The sequence below is a fragment of the Musca vetustissima genome, unplaced genomic scaffold (assembly GCF_032173495.1).
Source record: "Musca vetustissima isolate MV318-11 ecotype Yass unplaced genomic scaffold, APGP_CSIRO_Mvet_v1 utg24085, whole genome shotgun sequence".
Lineage (NCBI taxonomy): Eukaryota > Metazoa > Arthropoda > Insecta > Diptera > Muscidae > Musca > Musca vetustissima.
This window is the reverse complement of record NW_026888985.1, coordinates 5,677-20,034: the sequence shown is the minus strand read 5'-3', so window position 1 is coordinate 20,034 and position 14,358 is coordinate 5,677. Positions and strand designations below refer to the sequence as shown.

General features: G+C 32.8%; 1 protein-coding gene across 1 annotated transcript; it reads right to left on the bottom strand.

The window, feature by feature from the left end:
• Positions 1 to 4,491: 4,491 nt before the first annotated feature.
• LOC133336761 (probable serine/threonine-protein kinase DDB_G0282963) lies at positions 4,492 to 14,055 on the bottom strand (the record flags this gene model as incomplete). Its single annotated transcript, XM_061545043.1, has 8 exons — positions 4,492 to 5,235; positions 7,248 to 7,577; positions 7,724 to 7,868; positions 11,450 to 11,648; positions 11,740 to 11,963; positions 12,828 to 13,149; positions 13,358 to 13,510; positions 13,934 to 14,055. Coding segments are annotated over 8 exons (2,111 nt in total), but the record flags the coding sequence as incomplete, so codon positions are not given.
• Between the last annotated feature and the right edge of the window lie 303 nt (positions 14,056 to 14,358).

Below are 14,358 nucleotides of genomic sequence, written 5' to 3'. Positions count from 1 at the left end.
CTTATTTTGAAATATATTTTTTCAATTGAAATTCATAATACCACTGTTTCCAAATTGTATTCCACTCTCATTTGCACCCTACCTCTTTTCCTTGTAACTTAAATTTCATTTTGTTAATAAGTAGTTGAAGTTCGTTTTTTTTAATATTATTTTTTTATATACTAAAATTATTATTATTTCACTTGTTTGTTTTGTTTTATTTTTTTAAAGAGCCACTAACCATATTTTGTTGCTGATTTTCAGTATTTGTTTATATATACGTTTTTTTTTGTTCTGATAATTATTTGTATTTAAAAAAAAAGTTTTCAAAATATTTGCTAAAGCAAAAATAATAATTACTTTTTAATTGCTGGTCGAAAAAATATTGTATTTTGTTCTTGTTGATGTTTCCATACCTCTGTTTTTTTGTAATAGAAGGTAATGAAAATTAATGCATTTCATATTTTACGTATTTTTGTTACAGTTTCTGGATTACGGCCATGTTGAGGGGGAAGAGTGTGTGGGCAGTTTATTGTTTTCCTTTTCATGAATAATTTTTTATTGTTTTTAGTACACAAGAGAAAATCATGTTACTTCCTTCTTTTTCAGTTTGAGAAAATGTTTCCAAAACTATTATTTTTTAATATAATGAAGTTTTCATAGAGATATATTTACTCCTATTCTTCTTTGTGTTTTTCTTTTTTTTTTTGGAAAGGTAATTTTACAGTATCTTGTTTTTGTTTTTGTTTGCTTTTGTTATTGTAATTAGTTTAGTAAATACATGTTGTATTAATTTCAATTTTTTTTTTAAAACACAGTTCAGTTTTGTTTTTCTTGTTCACCTGGTTATGGGGAGGAGTTTTCTTTTGTTTTCCTATAAATTTACAATATGTAATTTCTTTAATAATTTTAGTCAGTTGTTTTTTGCTTTTACTAATGTGTTCATTTCTTCTTCTTTATTCGTTTCATGGCAGTATGTTTTGTTGTTGTATACTATTTGTAGAAGTCCTGGTTTGTTGTTGTTTTTTTTTTTTTTTCATATGACATTCATTATTACATTATGGCACAGTTAGATGCAACAGTTTGTCGTTTGAGAGAGAAGAATTTAGAAATTGTTAACACACACAAAAACCACTTCTAATACCATAGACAGACGACAGTCTTAATTTGCATTAAAAAATTCTTAATTTGAATTAATATTTACCCCTGACAGACGAGAGTTTCTGCATTTACAAAACAATTTTTTTGATTCAAAACAATTGTTTGTCTGTATGTAGATGTTGGAGATGTTGGCATTCGTTTCCAATATTTTTCGGGATTGGATCTTTAAGAATATATACATGGCATAGAGGAAGAATAGCAGCTAGGATGTTGCAAAACAGCTCCCAATTTGAAAGAATGTTGAAATTTGCCTATATTTATAATTTTTATTTTTGTAAACGTAAACAAATTTGACAACAATTAATTGATTTTCGACAGCATTGCCATATTGAAATTGGTTAATTCAGTATAAATTCAGTTTGATTTTGTGCATTAAAAATGAGGATAATGTACAAGTTAATTTGAATTAAGGCTGTTAATTTAAATTAAGGCAGTCGTCTGTCTAGGCTATAAAATCATTCAAACAAAATTTTGCGAAAAGGCAAAATTTTTTGATAGAAATGAATGAAAAACAAGTGTCCTAGCTATCCATAAAAATATCAGGGAATAGGTCTACAGGCGTTACACGTGGAACAAATTCATACATTATGACTCATACTTTTTCGAAAATGGTCTATCAAATTGGAAAATCTGCGCAAAAGACCGACGCTCCTGGAAATCTTTTCTGAGCTCGGCTTATGGAACGAAAGTTCTGTCACAAGCCAGCTAAGTAAGGAAGATTAACAAAATTGTCAGGCAGGTCAAAATGGTCTGCCTGTAAATTAATCAATATTTTTTACAGAAAAATGAATGGGTCTGAGCTCCATGCAATAACTGGAATAAAAAAAATTAGTATCCAAAGTGATTGACAATTTTTATTGTCCAGCAAAATATGTGATCCTAAAAGTATGCTACATAGCATTTACAATTACCAAGTGGAACTTTCTAATATGATAGGCAGAAAGGATTTAAGAATATATATTTGAGGAAGATCTAGAGGAAAAATTATTAAAAAATAATATTTCTTCTATTAAATTCCAATTAGAAGATATTTTATTTCTATTTTCCTAAAAGTATGCTACATAGCATTTGCAATTACCAAGTGGGACTTTCTAATATGATAGGCAGAAAGGATTTAAGAATGTATGTTGGTGGAAGATCTAGAGGAAACATTATTAAGAAATAATAGTTCTTATATCAAATTCCAAATTAGAAGATATTTTCCTTCTTTTCACAGAATATATTAACATATAAGGCAAATATTAAATAAGGAAAGCTTGAAAAAAAGAGGAGAAAGTGGGATTAGAAATATAAAGATATGACAATACAGACAATACAATTTTGCAATTCAATTTAGAAATATCTATAAAAGCGGAGAGAAGGCTTGTAGAAAAATATGTTCTATCTAAAAATTATGCCATTGAAAGGGAAGGACATTTCAATCGCATCCCTTTGAAATATTATCATATATGTTGTTATTCTCCCTTCAAAAATTTATAAAACTATTTGTGGGTCCTAGAATTGCCCCTGGTAACGGTTGAGCTTACCTCAGCCCTAGATAAAACCGCTCGTTATAAATGGTGGTTTTATCTAGGGCTGAAGTAAGCTCAACCGTTGCCAGGGTCAATTCAAGAACCCACAAACCTTAAATAAGTACACGAGTTGTAGATTACTGTTGTTGTTTGTTTGTTGTTTTTTGAATCGCTCTAGTCCCTTTGGGCTAGATTCTCGTTTATGTAATAAATTGAAATTGAATTGAAAAATATGTGCATATTCTAAACGATTTGTATTCTGAAAAAAAAAATCCCAAGACACTCTTAAGTTCTTACATTTTAAAAATTTCTAGGTCTGTTTTCAAAAGTATTTCAGAGGCTCTTCTTCCTTTTGTAGGCTTCAAAACGTTGTCTGTCTATGTAGTATATAGGAACTCCTAAATCCAGATGCTCTCAGCTTATGAAATACCATCTAAATACCTTCTTTGGAGGGATATGTAGAAAATATTTTCTTATCTTCTTCAACTATAGGAAAGTCATAGACCTTAGTACAATTCTGAGTTATTTAACATTTCTCCTTTACAGATGAAGTTCAAATATTTCTCAAAAATATTCCTAAGTATTTCGTACTGGGAAGGTAAGGGTCTTTAAAAAAACTAAATTCAAAATTTATATCGTTATTATTTTAAACCCACAATCAAACGTATTATATTCCTTTATAAACTCTGTCGTTTTATTTGAGTATCTTTTTGAAAGATATATTAAAAAAAGCCCAAATGCCCCAAAAGTTGTATAGTTATTGGACTTTAGATTTTCAAAACTGTAATGCATGTTGCTTATACACCATTCGTTTACATTTTATTATAGAATTATAGTTAAATGCAAACATAAATTAAAACTATTAACCGTTGGCATTCTAAAACAAACAATATTACCACAAACCCCACCCCATCCCCAAAAAATAGTCCCCTTTGAAAAGGAAAACCTTCCCAGCTAAAAGGAAAGAGAATCGTGACAAAAAACACTCAGACTTCCATCAAATGGCAAAAAAATGGGCTTACAAAAATTGTATGCAACCGCCACAACAGGTAAATTATTTAATAATTTCAAATGCAATTGTTGCAAGGAGCCTAGGTAAAATGTCGCAATTTTTCAAAAGACCACGACACACAATGCAGTGAACCTTGAATAAAAACAGAAAAAGGGGGGAAACAACAACCAAAAAAGAGAAAATGTACTTCAAAAAACTCAAGGCTTGGTAGAAAAATGGAATTGTAAAGAGAAAAAAACGATGTTGCATTTTACTTTTTGTTTTCTTTTTGGCTCTCATGGAAGATGAAAAATTCAACATAAACACGCCATTTACACATTGTGTACGACTGCCAAAAATAAAGAAAACAAACAAAAATACTAGTTAATTTCATAAATGCCTTAATTTTGTTTGAATACTTTTAATGGTGGTTGGAGTGGTTTTGTGTTAGAAAAAAGTCGAATAATTATGAATAATTTAGTGAACAGTCCCTAATAATTTCGTTGAATTTTTTTTGCGTGAATTGTATGTGTTAGTGTCTAGTTTTTTGTCGTTACTTATCTTACTAAAATAATTTACTATTCGATGGCTACGAAAAAATCTCAATGCTTTTCAAATTTACAAATGATTATGTTTGGGAATTGCTAATGTTTTTTCACTGAAATAAACTATTTATATAAGTAGTAGGGTTATTATTATCGTAATATGTGCATATTCCATATGAAATATCTAAGCTTAACAAACTAGACGTTTTTTTCTTTTGTTTGAAATTTACACTTACACAGTTCCTGTTTTAGTTATTTTCATTCGTTACATTTGCTGTTTTTACAAAATTTTCGTGTTTTTTTTTTTTTCTTTTACTAAAACCTTAAGGGCCACTAAAAATATATGACAACATCAGTTACCAAACCACCACCATTGTCCAAGGTGGTGGTGGTCGTCGATGCTGCAGTCATGGCTGACATACAGGCGGCATATCAATTGTTTTGTGTCATATGTTTACCAGGCATTGCTGGCGGTTGTGGTGGTGGTCCACCTCCACCACTATTTGGTGGCATACCTGGTTCACCCGCCTCAGCATATAAACAGGAACCTTCACTGCAGGAGCATGTATCACCTTCCCGTGAACTACTACAACATTCACTACAATTACGCATTGGTTCACCCAATACCTCATAGGTACATGAACCCGCCGAACTATTGGCTAATTGATGTTCATTTTCCATAATTTCAGGGAATCGTGACTTATTGTTATGGCATCTATGTACACTTGACGATTTACCACCATTTTCCGTGCTACTTTCGGAACGCATTGTATCCTGACCATTGGGCGTAGTTTGACCATGATGACTGTGTCCATGCGACTGATGACCACCATGGCTATGACCATGCGAATGATGATGGGTGTTGTGTTGTGGGACATTTGTATGGGAGGTACGTGAATGATCTGAACATTCAGAGGAACATTGATAGATTTGATGGGCAGAGGAATTTGGTGGCATATGGGATGTATGCAGTGGCTGATACCAACCATCACCGGGTGGTGGTAGCGGTTGTAGGGGTGAAGCTAATGCATCACAGCTGGTACAGGCTCTGGAAGAGAAAAAAACATAGAGGGGAAAGATTAAAAAACTAATTGTAGAACTTATTAAAATATATATTTGAATATATAAATATATTTGTCTATATATACATAAAGCATGAGGACATCCTTGAAAATATTCGTAGTTGCTGGATAGCCAGTAATGGTAAAAAACAGTCTATCAAAATTTATTGAAATGGATTTTGATTCCATATATATATTTTTTTCGTCTTTACTCCTCCAACTAACCTACTACCTATTTAGTATAGAAGATTTAGGACCATATATAGGACAAAGACAAAATCTTTAAAAAATCGAGTACTATACTTTTAAATTTCGTCCTTCTCGTGAGACATCCGAAGACGAACTCCATATATCTTTTTATAAACATATCAAATGTTATTGGTCGCCTAAAAGCAGGCAACACATTTTAACTATTTATGAACTATGTGAAAGCTGATGTCTATGAATTTCAATGTACTCTATTTCAGTAATATTTCAGGCAGTGTTTGTACAGTATTTACAAAGAATACACAGGGAGTGGTAAGCAAATAATCAGTCAATGTGGAAATGAAAGGATCATAGAACACTGAATTGATAATCGACTTTCGTATCCCTATTTTGTAAGGAGGATCCATCAGCTGATTGGCATTCTGTCAAATCTCTAATTGTGTCCGTCTATTCATAGCATTTTGAATTGATTTTTTTAAATGAACTCGGTTCACTGCGTTAAAGATTATCTAAAGAGATTCCGAAGACAAATTGGATTTGAGTGGACATTATTTAAGGATGGCATTTGGAAGAAGTACTCAGAAAGGTCCCACATTTGTCGAAGACCTCCAGAAGGAATTAGATCTGTAGGATAATTTATTTCGAATGTCTCTAATAAGGCTCGAAAGAAAAATTGGATTGGAATGGAGATTTTTAAAGGAAGACCTTTGAAAGAGGTATTCAAGAAGGTCCCATAATTGTCGAAGACCTTTAGAAGGTATTGTATCCATAGAAGAACGAATTTGATTTAAGCGTTCCCCAGGAGAGGTAGCGAAATATATTTTGTATGGAGGATCCATGATGTTTGACATTCTGTCTCTAACAGTCTCCTCCTGAATTAAAATGGACACGGTTCACTGTGTTAATGAATCTCTATGCAGGTTCCAAAGCACAGATTAGATTGTAATGGAGATTATTTAAGGAAGACCTATGAAAGAACGAGTTTTCAAGAAGGTCCCATAACTGCCGAAGACTTCTAGAAGGTATTGTATCTATAGAATAACCAATTTAGAAGATGTCTGGGATTTAAGCGTTGCTCCGGAGAATCCATCAGAGAAATAATTTTGAAAGACGTATTCAAGAAGGTCCCATAATTGTGACCTCTATAAGGTATTGTATCTATAAAGAACCAATTTGGAAGGTATCTGGTATTTACGCGTTTCCCAAAAGAAATAGAGAAATATATTTAAACATCTTCTAAGGAAGGGCTACAGTAGATATTATTTATAAATGTGGAAGGTCTTTTATTGGAAGGTATACAGAAAATAAAAAACCTATAGGAGATCTTCTATTTAAAGAATTTTCAATTTGTAGACCTTCTGTATTCTTTTAAAAATTCTGTTTGTTTTCAAAAGCATTTCAGAAGCTCCTCTTCTTTTGGTAGGCTTTAAAATTTCTTCTGTCTATAAAATATATAGGAACTCTTAAATCCAGAAGCTACCTTCTACATAAAAACCAATCTATTATCAGAAAGTATCCAGAATTATTGGTTTATTTTCAAAGCTTTTTAGAAGCTCTTCTTCTGAAAGACCTCAAAATGTCTTTGGTAGAATATACAGGAAAATCTAAATCCGAAGTTCTAATTTTTTATGAGATCTCAATAATAACTTCCATTCACATTTCCTATAACTTCAACCGCTTTTTCTCATTGAAGACCTCAACAAAGGCTCCTAAATGGAAACCAATTTTCTTTATTGAACCTCCAAAATATTCAGAAAATAACTCCATTCCATTTTCCTCTTTAACGACTTACCTTCCATTCGAACATCTTGAATTGTGAGTACCGGTCGGTTGATATTCACTCATTGCATGCCGGGGTGCCGGATAATGGATATGTATATTACGGGGTGGTAGCTGTGCCGTCCCACCAGCTCCGGGCGGAAAATATGGAGGTAATGGCGGAGGATGCTGACCCGTTGGTGTTATTTGATAACGATTTTGTGTATTGCCGACACATGGCAAGGGATTATTATAGTAATTCTCCTGGGGTGGTCGGGCACCGGCCGATGCGGCACACTGTGGCGCCATACCCCAGGTGGAGAAACCACCCGATGAACTGCTGTGTATGGATGAATTCAAGGCGCTAAAGATAGGAAAACAAAACAAAAATGAGAAAGAATTAGGAATATATTTTTTTAGATTTGTTGTTTTTTTTAATTAATTAAAAAATTTTATTATTTTTTTTTTAAATTTTGTTGTTTTTTGTATTTTCTTGTTTTAGTGCCTTACCTTTGATGCGTCGAAATCCCCGAACCACCGCTCTTGGAACTCTTTCTTGATGACTGAGGTGAGCCAGGGGCATAGCCACACGATGAGGGTACTGGTGGAGGATGTTCCGGTGGTGGTGGCAAAAATTCTGACCAATTAATTTGTTCTATTAGTATTGGTGGAATTTAACATACAAGCACACACAGATACAATATACAACATCAAAACATTCAACATTTATAGGAGGAGGATATTGTTTTGGTGGCATCATCAGGATTAGGCAGGATAATAATATGGAAAGAAAATGGAAAGAGAAAAAATAAGAAAAAAGAAAACAAATAAATAAATATTAACACAAATCATTTAACAACAAAATTTCTTTTAGCTTTGTAATGTGATGCCAGGATATAAACGAAATTTGCCTTAAGGACATAATGTCAAAAAAACGGAAACAATGAAATGAACATGATATGGGAATGATATGAGAATTGGGTAGAGATGATGTGGGGTGGTAGGGATTTATTGGGGGATATAATGTCAAATATATTTTTCCAATCAGCTTAATTGTTTTTATGGGTAAATCACTTTTTCTGCATATAGGGGAATGATGGCGTTGATGGTTCGTCGTTCAATGGCCCAAGGCAACACAAATTGTTGCGTTGCCATGAAAAGATCAAGGGGGAGGATTATGCCATAGGCCTAGATAATAGCAAATAATTGCAATGTTGAATTATTTAGTGATAAAGGATGATGGGGGACGGGCCGTTCAACAAGATATTAACTATAACAAATTTCACTATGAGAAATGTATTAAATTCTATTGCCAACAAAATAAAGCATACTTTTAGGCTTCAAGGGGCAATTAAGGATATCTTTAAAATATTTCAGTAATTTTTGTGTTAAAAATCATAAACAATTTCAATTTCTTTATTATTAAAAAATCCTCTTTATCCTACCAACAAATCCCTCTACATATTTACACTGCTTTTTAATAAAATTGTCTGCCCCGCAGTCATTGTGAGCTTAATTCGTAGAGCAAATACTTTAAATACCGCATGGCGAATAAATTCATGTGAAAAAAAACAATTTATGCATACCAACCCCCTATCCTGATTTCAATTTCATGTTTCTGTTACCCTCATCAGCATTTAGCAAATGGCCTAAGGTAACTGGACTGTAAGTGAAAAAAGCAACAAACAAAATCTCTGGAGAGAGTACAAAAAAGTTTCGCTTTTTATAAAAAAAACGCACACAAAAATAATCAAAAGAAAATTGCAAGAAATAACTCAAGGAAAAACTCGCCCCACACACACACAGCAGACAAAGATGAAACTACCACCTACACAACTTAAGCCAACTGTCAATAGCAATCAATTTGGTTTTGAGATTGGGGGAGTAAAAACAAAAGGATTTCGTGGATAAATTGAAAAAAAATTAAAGGTTGCAAAAAAACTCATCTTTCTCATTCTCTCTCGGACGGGAATGAAAGAAATCCTTTAAAGCTTAACAAATCGAGTTAACAAATAAAGGATATTTTTTTAATACGAAAAAAAGTTTATAAGCGGAAATGGGTTTAAAGGAAAAATCAAACGGATGAAGAAAAAAATAATAACAACTAAATAATAGCATCGAAATTGAAATAAACTCAACAGTTATCATAAGGATAAAGACTTGACTTGAGCGACTAAAAGTGAGAACTGTATGGAGATATGTGGTTATTTGATTTTTTATGAGATAATAATTGGTCTTCTTATGGGATTGAAATCGTAAGTATTGAAGAGAAAATTACAACTTTGCGGATGAGATCAAAGGGAATTATTTAAAGAAATAACAGCCGGAATATTTCTAAGAACGCCCTTGAAGGTCCATGTGATCTATGCATGAGCGCAGTTCTTTTATTCTTCGAACTATGCGAACTTAAATCATGCATTTCTTGAAAATTAATTTACAAAGAATTTAGGAGGAACCCTTTGGTTTTAAGATTGGTTTTAAGATAAGGGGATTATCTTTTTCAAGATGCTAAAGGTGCAGATATTTTAAAGGAATATTTTTTTAAGAAACTAAATGCGTAGATTTTTTAAAGGAATATTTTTTTAAGAAGCTAAAGCCGTAGATTTTTAATGGCATATTTTTTAAAGGCCTAATGGTGTAGATATTTTAAAGAATTATTTTATTAAGGACCTTGAGGCATGCATTTTTTTACAGGAATATTTTTTATTAAGGACCTAAAGGCGTGGATTTTTTAAAGGAATATTTTTTATTAAGGACCTAAAGGTGTAGATTTTTTAAAGGAATATTTTTAAGGACCTAAATGTGCAGATTTTTTAAAGAAATATTTTTTAATTTTGTTATGAATATTGCTTTAAGGAATTTTAAAGGATTTTTAACGAATAAATTCTTTTGGAGACGAGGCTCATTTAAGCATTCGTGGAGGCGTGGATTTTTAAAGAATAATTTTTTTTTGGATACGAGGTTCACATATGGATTCGTGGAGGCGTGGATTTTTAAAGAATAAATTCTTTTGGAGACGAGGTTCACATAAGGATTCGTGGAGGCGTGTATTTAAAAAAATAAATTCTTTTGGAGACGAGGTTCACATAAGGATTCGTGGATGCGTGTATTTAAAAAAACATCTTTTGGAGGCGTGGTTTTATAAAAAATAAATTCTTTTGGAGACGAGGTTGACTTAAGGACTTTTTAAGGAACAAATTCTTTTGGAGGCGTGTTTTTTTTTAATAAATTCTTTTGGAGACGAAGTTCACATAAGGATTCGAAGAGGTGTGGCTTTTTAAAGAACAAATTCTTTTAGAGGCGTGTTTTTTTTAAATAAATTCCTTTGGAGACAAGGTTCACTTAAGGATTCGAAGAGGCGTGGCTTTTTAAAGAACAAATTCTTTTGGAGGCGTGTTTTTTTTAAAATAAATTCCTTTGGAGACGAGGTTCACTTAAGGATTCGAAGAGGCGTGGCTTTTTATAGAACAAATTCTTTTGGAGACGAGGTTCACTTAAAGATTCGAAGAGGCGTGGCTTTTTATAGAACAAATTCTTTTGGAGACGAGGTTAACTTCAGGATTCAAAGAGGCGTGCATTTTTAAAGAACAAATTGACCTACGGATTCATGTACGCATTGATTTTTTAAGACTTTTAGGAGGAATATTTTTTTTTCGATTTGAAGAGGACAAAAGAGACATTTTAAGGAATATTAAAAAAGATTTTCGCAAGATTTTATAAGGCGTGATTTTTAGCCATTAATGGGAAATAAACTTACTGACTCATTAGGCCTTGATTGATTAAAAGAAAAAAAGGACTATTAGGACATTTTATAATACTGAAATGGAGTATTGGAGAAATGGAGAATTTAATAATAATTTCAATTCTTTTTTGTATTTTTTGATTTATACTTGAAATTTTAATGGGACATTCTTGAGAAGTTATAGGTACATGTTAAACAAAAAAAAAAAAAAAAAAAAGAGAGATTTTTTGAAACAGAGAAGGCGTGTCTTGCGTGGAATTTTTAAGCAATATTTAAGGTATTTTTTTTTTTAGTTTTAGGCATTTCTTATAAGCCAAAATCAAAGTACTTTAATATAGAAGACTAATTTCCAGCAATTTTGAAAAATATACTGAAATTGCCACATACAAATGGAAAGGGAATGGGATGATGATATGATTGAATGGCAGTGTGATGATGATGAATACATTCATAATTATTTTAATAATAATTATTTTTTTTCACACATTACATACCTGGAGGATATTGATGATAGTTGTGTTTTCCCGCTGGACCATTCGGACCACCACAATGAGGATTTATACCCTCCGAATTGGGTGAATGGGTACCCGAATCTTGATCTGTACTTGAACCCGAAGTTTTCATGCATGTTGTTTCCGTTGATGAGGCACCGATAATCATGGTTGTGGCATAGGGTGTGGGATTTTCAGGACTCTGTGGAGGGAGAAAAAAACATTAGAAAATGAAATGGAAATATAAATGAAAATCTGTACACATATCATTTGTATGGTTTATTTTTTCTTACCTTGCGACAATTGTAAAAAGTGCTCATATTCCTTGTATCCACTTCAGCATAATCTGTGCCACCATCTGATGTATTGTAATTCGATTGGCTATTTGTATTCGAAAGCAATTTGGTTTCGCTCAAGCCGGAATCTTTGTCGGTATCGGTGGTGCGCCAGCCACGGTCTATCCATAAACTATCCTTGCCATTAATATTCAAGGCGGTTATCTCATTGGCACTGACTACTGTTAAGGTTTAAAAATCGAAAAAAAAAACCAAATGGAAGAAATGACCACAGATCCAGGGAAAAAAATAAATGGTAATTCCAGAAAAAACGGCAGAAAAAAGGGAATGGAAAAAATAGAAAAAAAAAATGTTTCACAGATTAGTTGAAAAGTCAATATAGATGAGAAGAGTACATATATACATATCTAGCTATCTATCTATTTGTGTGTATATATTTAAAAGGATTGTTTTTTGTTTCATTTGGTTATTTTTTCTCCACTTCTTAAGTAATCAATATTGTCAATTTGTGCTCTTGTCTTTTATCTGGCAAGTGTGTAATTTAGTAAGTTTCACTTTTTTGTCTACTGCCCCGACAGCAACAGCAGCAGTAGCAGCTGTGCTCGTTTGTTGTTCAAGTTAATTAAGGATTTTATGTTTGATTTTGATTTCGACTTTAGCCTAGAGTGTCCTTTTTTCTATTTTGGCTTTCGTTTCATTTCATTGGGAAATTGAAAGCCATAGAGGAAGTCATTAGAGTGTCAAAAAGTCTAGCAGGATTTTCATACAAAAGCTATTTTGGGTTTTTTTTCGATCGTTCTTTGTTTTTGCTGGCCGTCGTCAGAAATTAATTATTTTCTAGTTCGGGATTGATTTTGAGTTTAATTTTTTGAAAAAAAAAATTTAAAGAGTCCACAAAATTGAATTTTTTATAACGAACTGATTTGTTCATCCCAGAAAGCTCTTGTGGAACCATCCAATTATAACTACAACAAAAAATACTTTTTAATTCAATTCTCTTTACAGTTTTTTATATATTAAACAATTATAACAATAATAATAATGCAAATAATGCCACCCCACTTCACCCTCCAAACAATACTCACCACTTAAATGTCCCAGTTCCTTTGTTAGTTGATGGCGCCTCTTGAAGAATAACATTGCAGCGGCAGCTGATACTAATATGGCCAATAGCATTGTTATAACAAGTGCCATAAACCATGTTTCATGGACCACAGTTGTCGATTTGCGCTGAGTGGTTGTTGTGGCCGCATCATCGGGCATACCGGCCACCCCATTGGGATGATAGGCAAAATGACCACCTTCACTGCCAACACCACCGGTGTGACCAGTTACACTGCTGTGCGAGCCACTGGGATGGGCACGTGGCGGATGCACCAAGTGGGCCGGATCCATGAATAATGAAACCTAAAAACCGGAATGCAAAAGAAAGGGAAATGTTATTAATTAGGCACACAAAACAAAATGAAAAATGTTTCCCCCTTTTTTTCAAAACAAAAAATATAAAAGGGGAGAAAGATTTGAACTTTCCAAGAGGAGTTCAAACTGAGTTCACAAAAAAATAATTAGAAGAGGTTATTGAATTCAAATAATGACCACAACTTTAATTACTTACCGGTAATGAATATGGGCCCTCACCAGCCTTGGTAAAGGAATTCAGGCGTACATTGTATGTGGCACCAGTTGTCAAATTGTTTAGCAGGACCGAGGTGGTGGTGGCATTTAAAGTCATGTTGGCCAAAACTTTTAGGGTATTGCCAGCAGTTACCTGTGGAAATATACCAAAAAATAAATAAATAAATAAAACACACAAATAAATAATGTAAATAAATAAAAAAACACGAAAGGAAAACAATCATGAATGTAACTATGTATGTATACAACAGACAATCATGAATATATAAAATATTCACATAGAAAGGTGCATACACACATTCATAAATGGTATCCTTTTTGATAGCAAAGAAGGAAAGGAAAGTTTTGCAATATTTTTGTTTGCCTTGTAAATACATTCAACAACGTTTCCCTTCTTTCTCCTGGCATGTCAGCCTACCACCTAGCAAACTATTAATTATGTATGCTGGCGGTTTGCTTTTTGTGTTGTCTAGGCTCCATCAAACCCCTACCCTTGAGGGATCCACCAAAAGGACCAGCCAGCAAGCAAAACAAACTAAATAAAATCGTGACTTACCTCAATTTTATAGCCCAACAAGTTGCCATTGTGATGCTGTGGCGGTGGGGATGACCATCTAACCCAGCCAGCTGTTAGATTATACATGCCAATTTGTATGTTGTCAGGTGGTGCTGAGGGTACTGTAAAGACAAAAAAAAATAATCGAAAGAAAACAAAATATTAGAAAAAATGCTTTTCATAGGAAAAATTCTAACGGTTATATAGAAATGCGGGAGGGAACAACAACAACGAACAGAATTTTTGAAAAAAAACTTAACTGGAAAGAAAAACGAAATAAAAATTTAAACATACGGAAAACAAGTGGCAGGGACGTGGGTGATATAGAGAATGGGAGGAAAGGAGAGGATTATAGAAACATGTTTAAATACATTTCATTAACTATTTTTTTTAAGGATTATCAGAAATTTTAAAGGATTATTAAC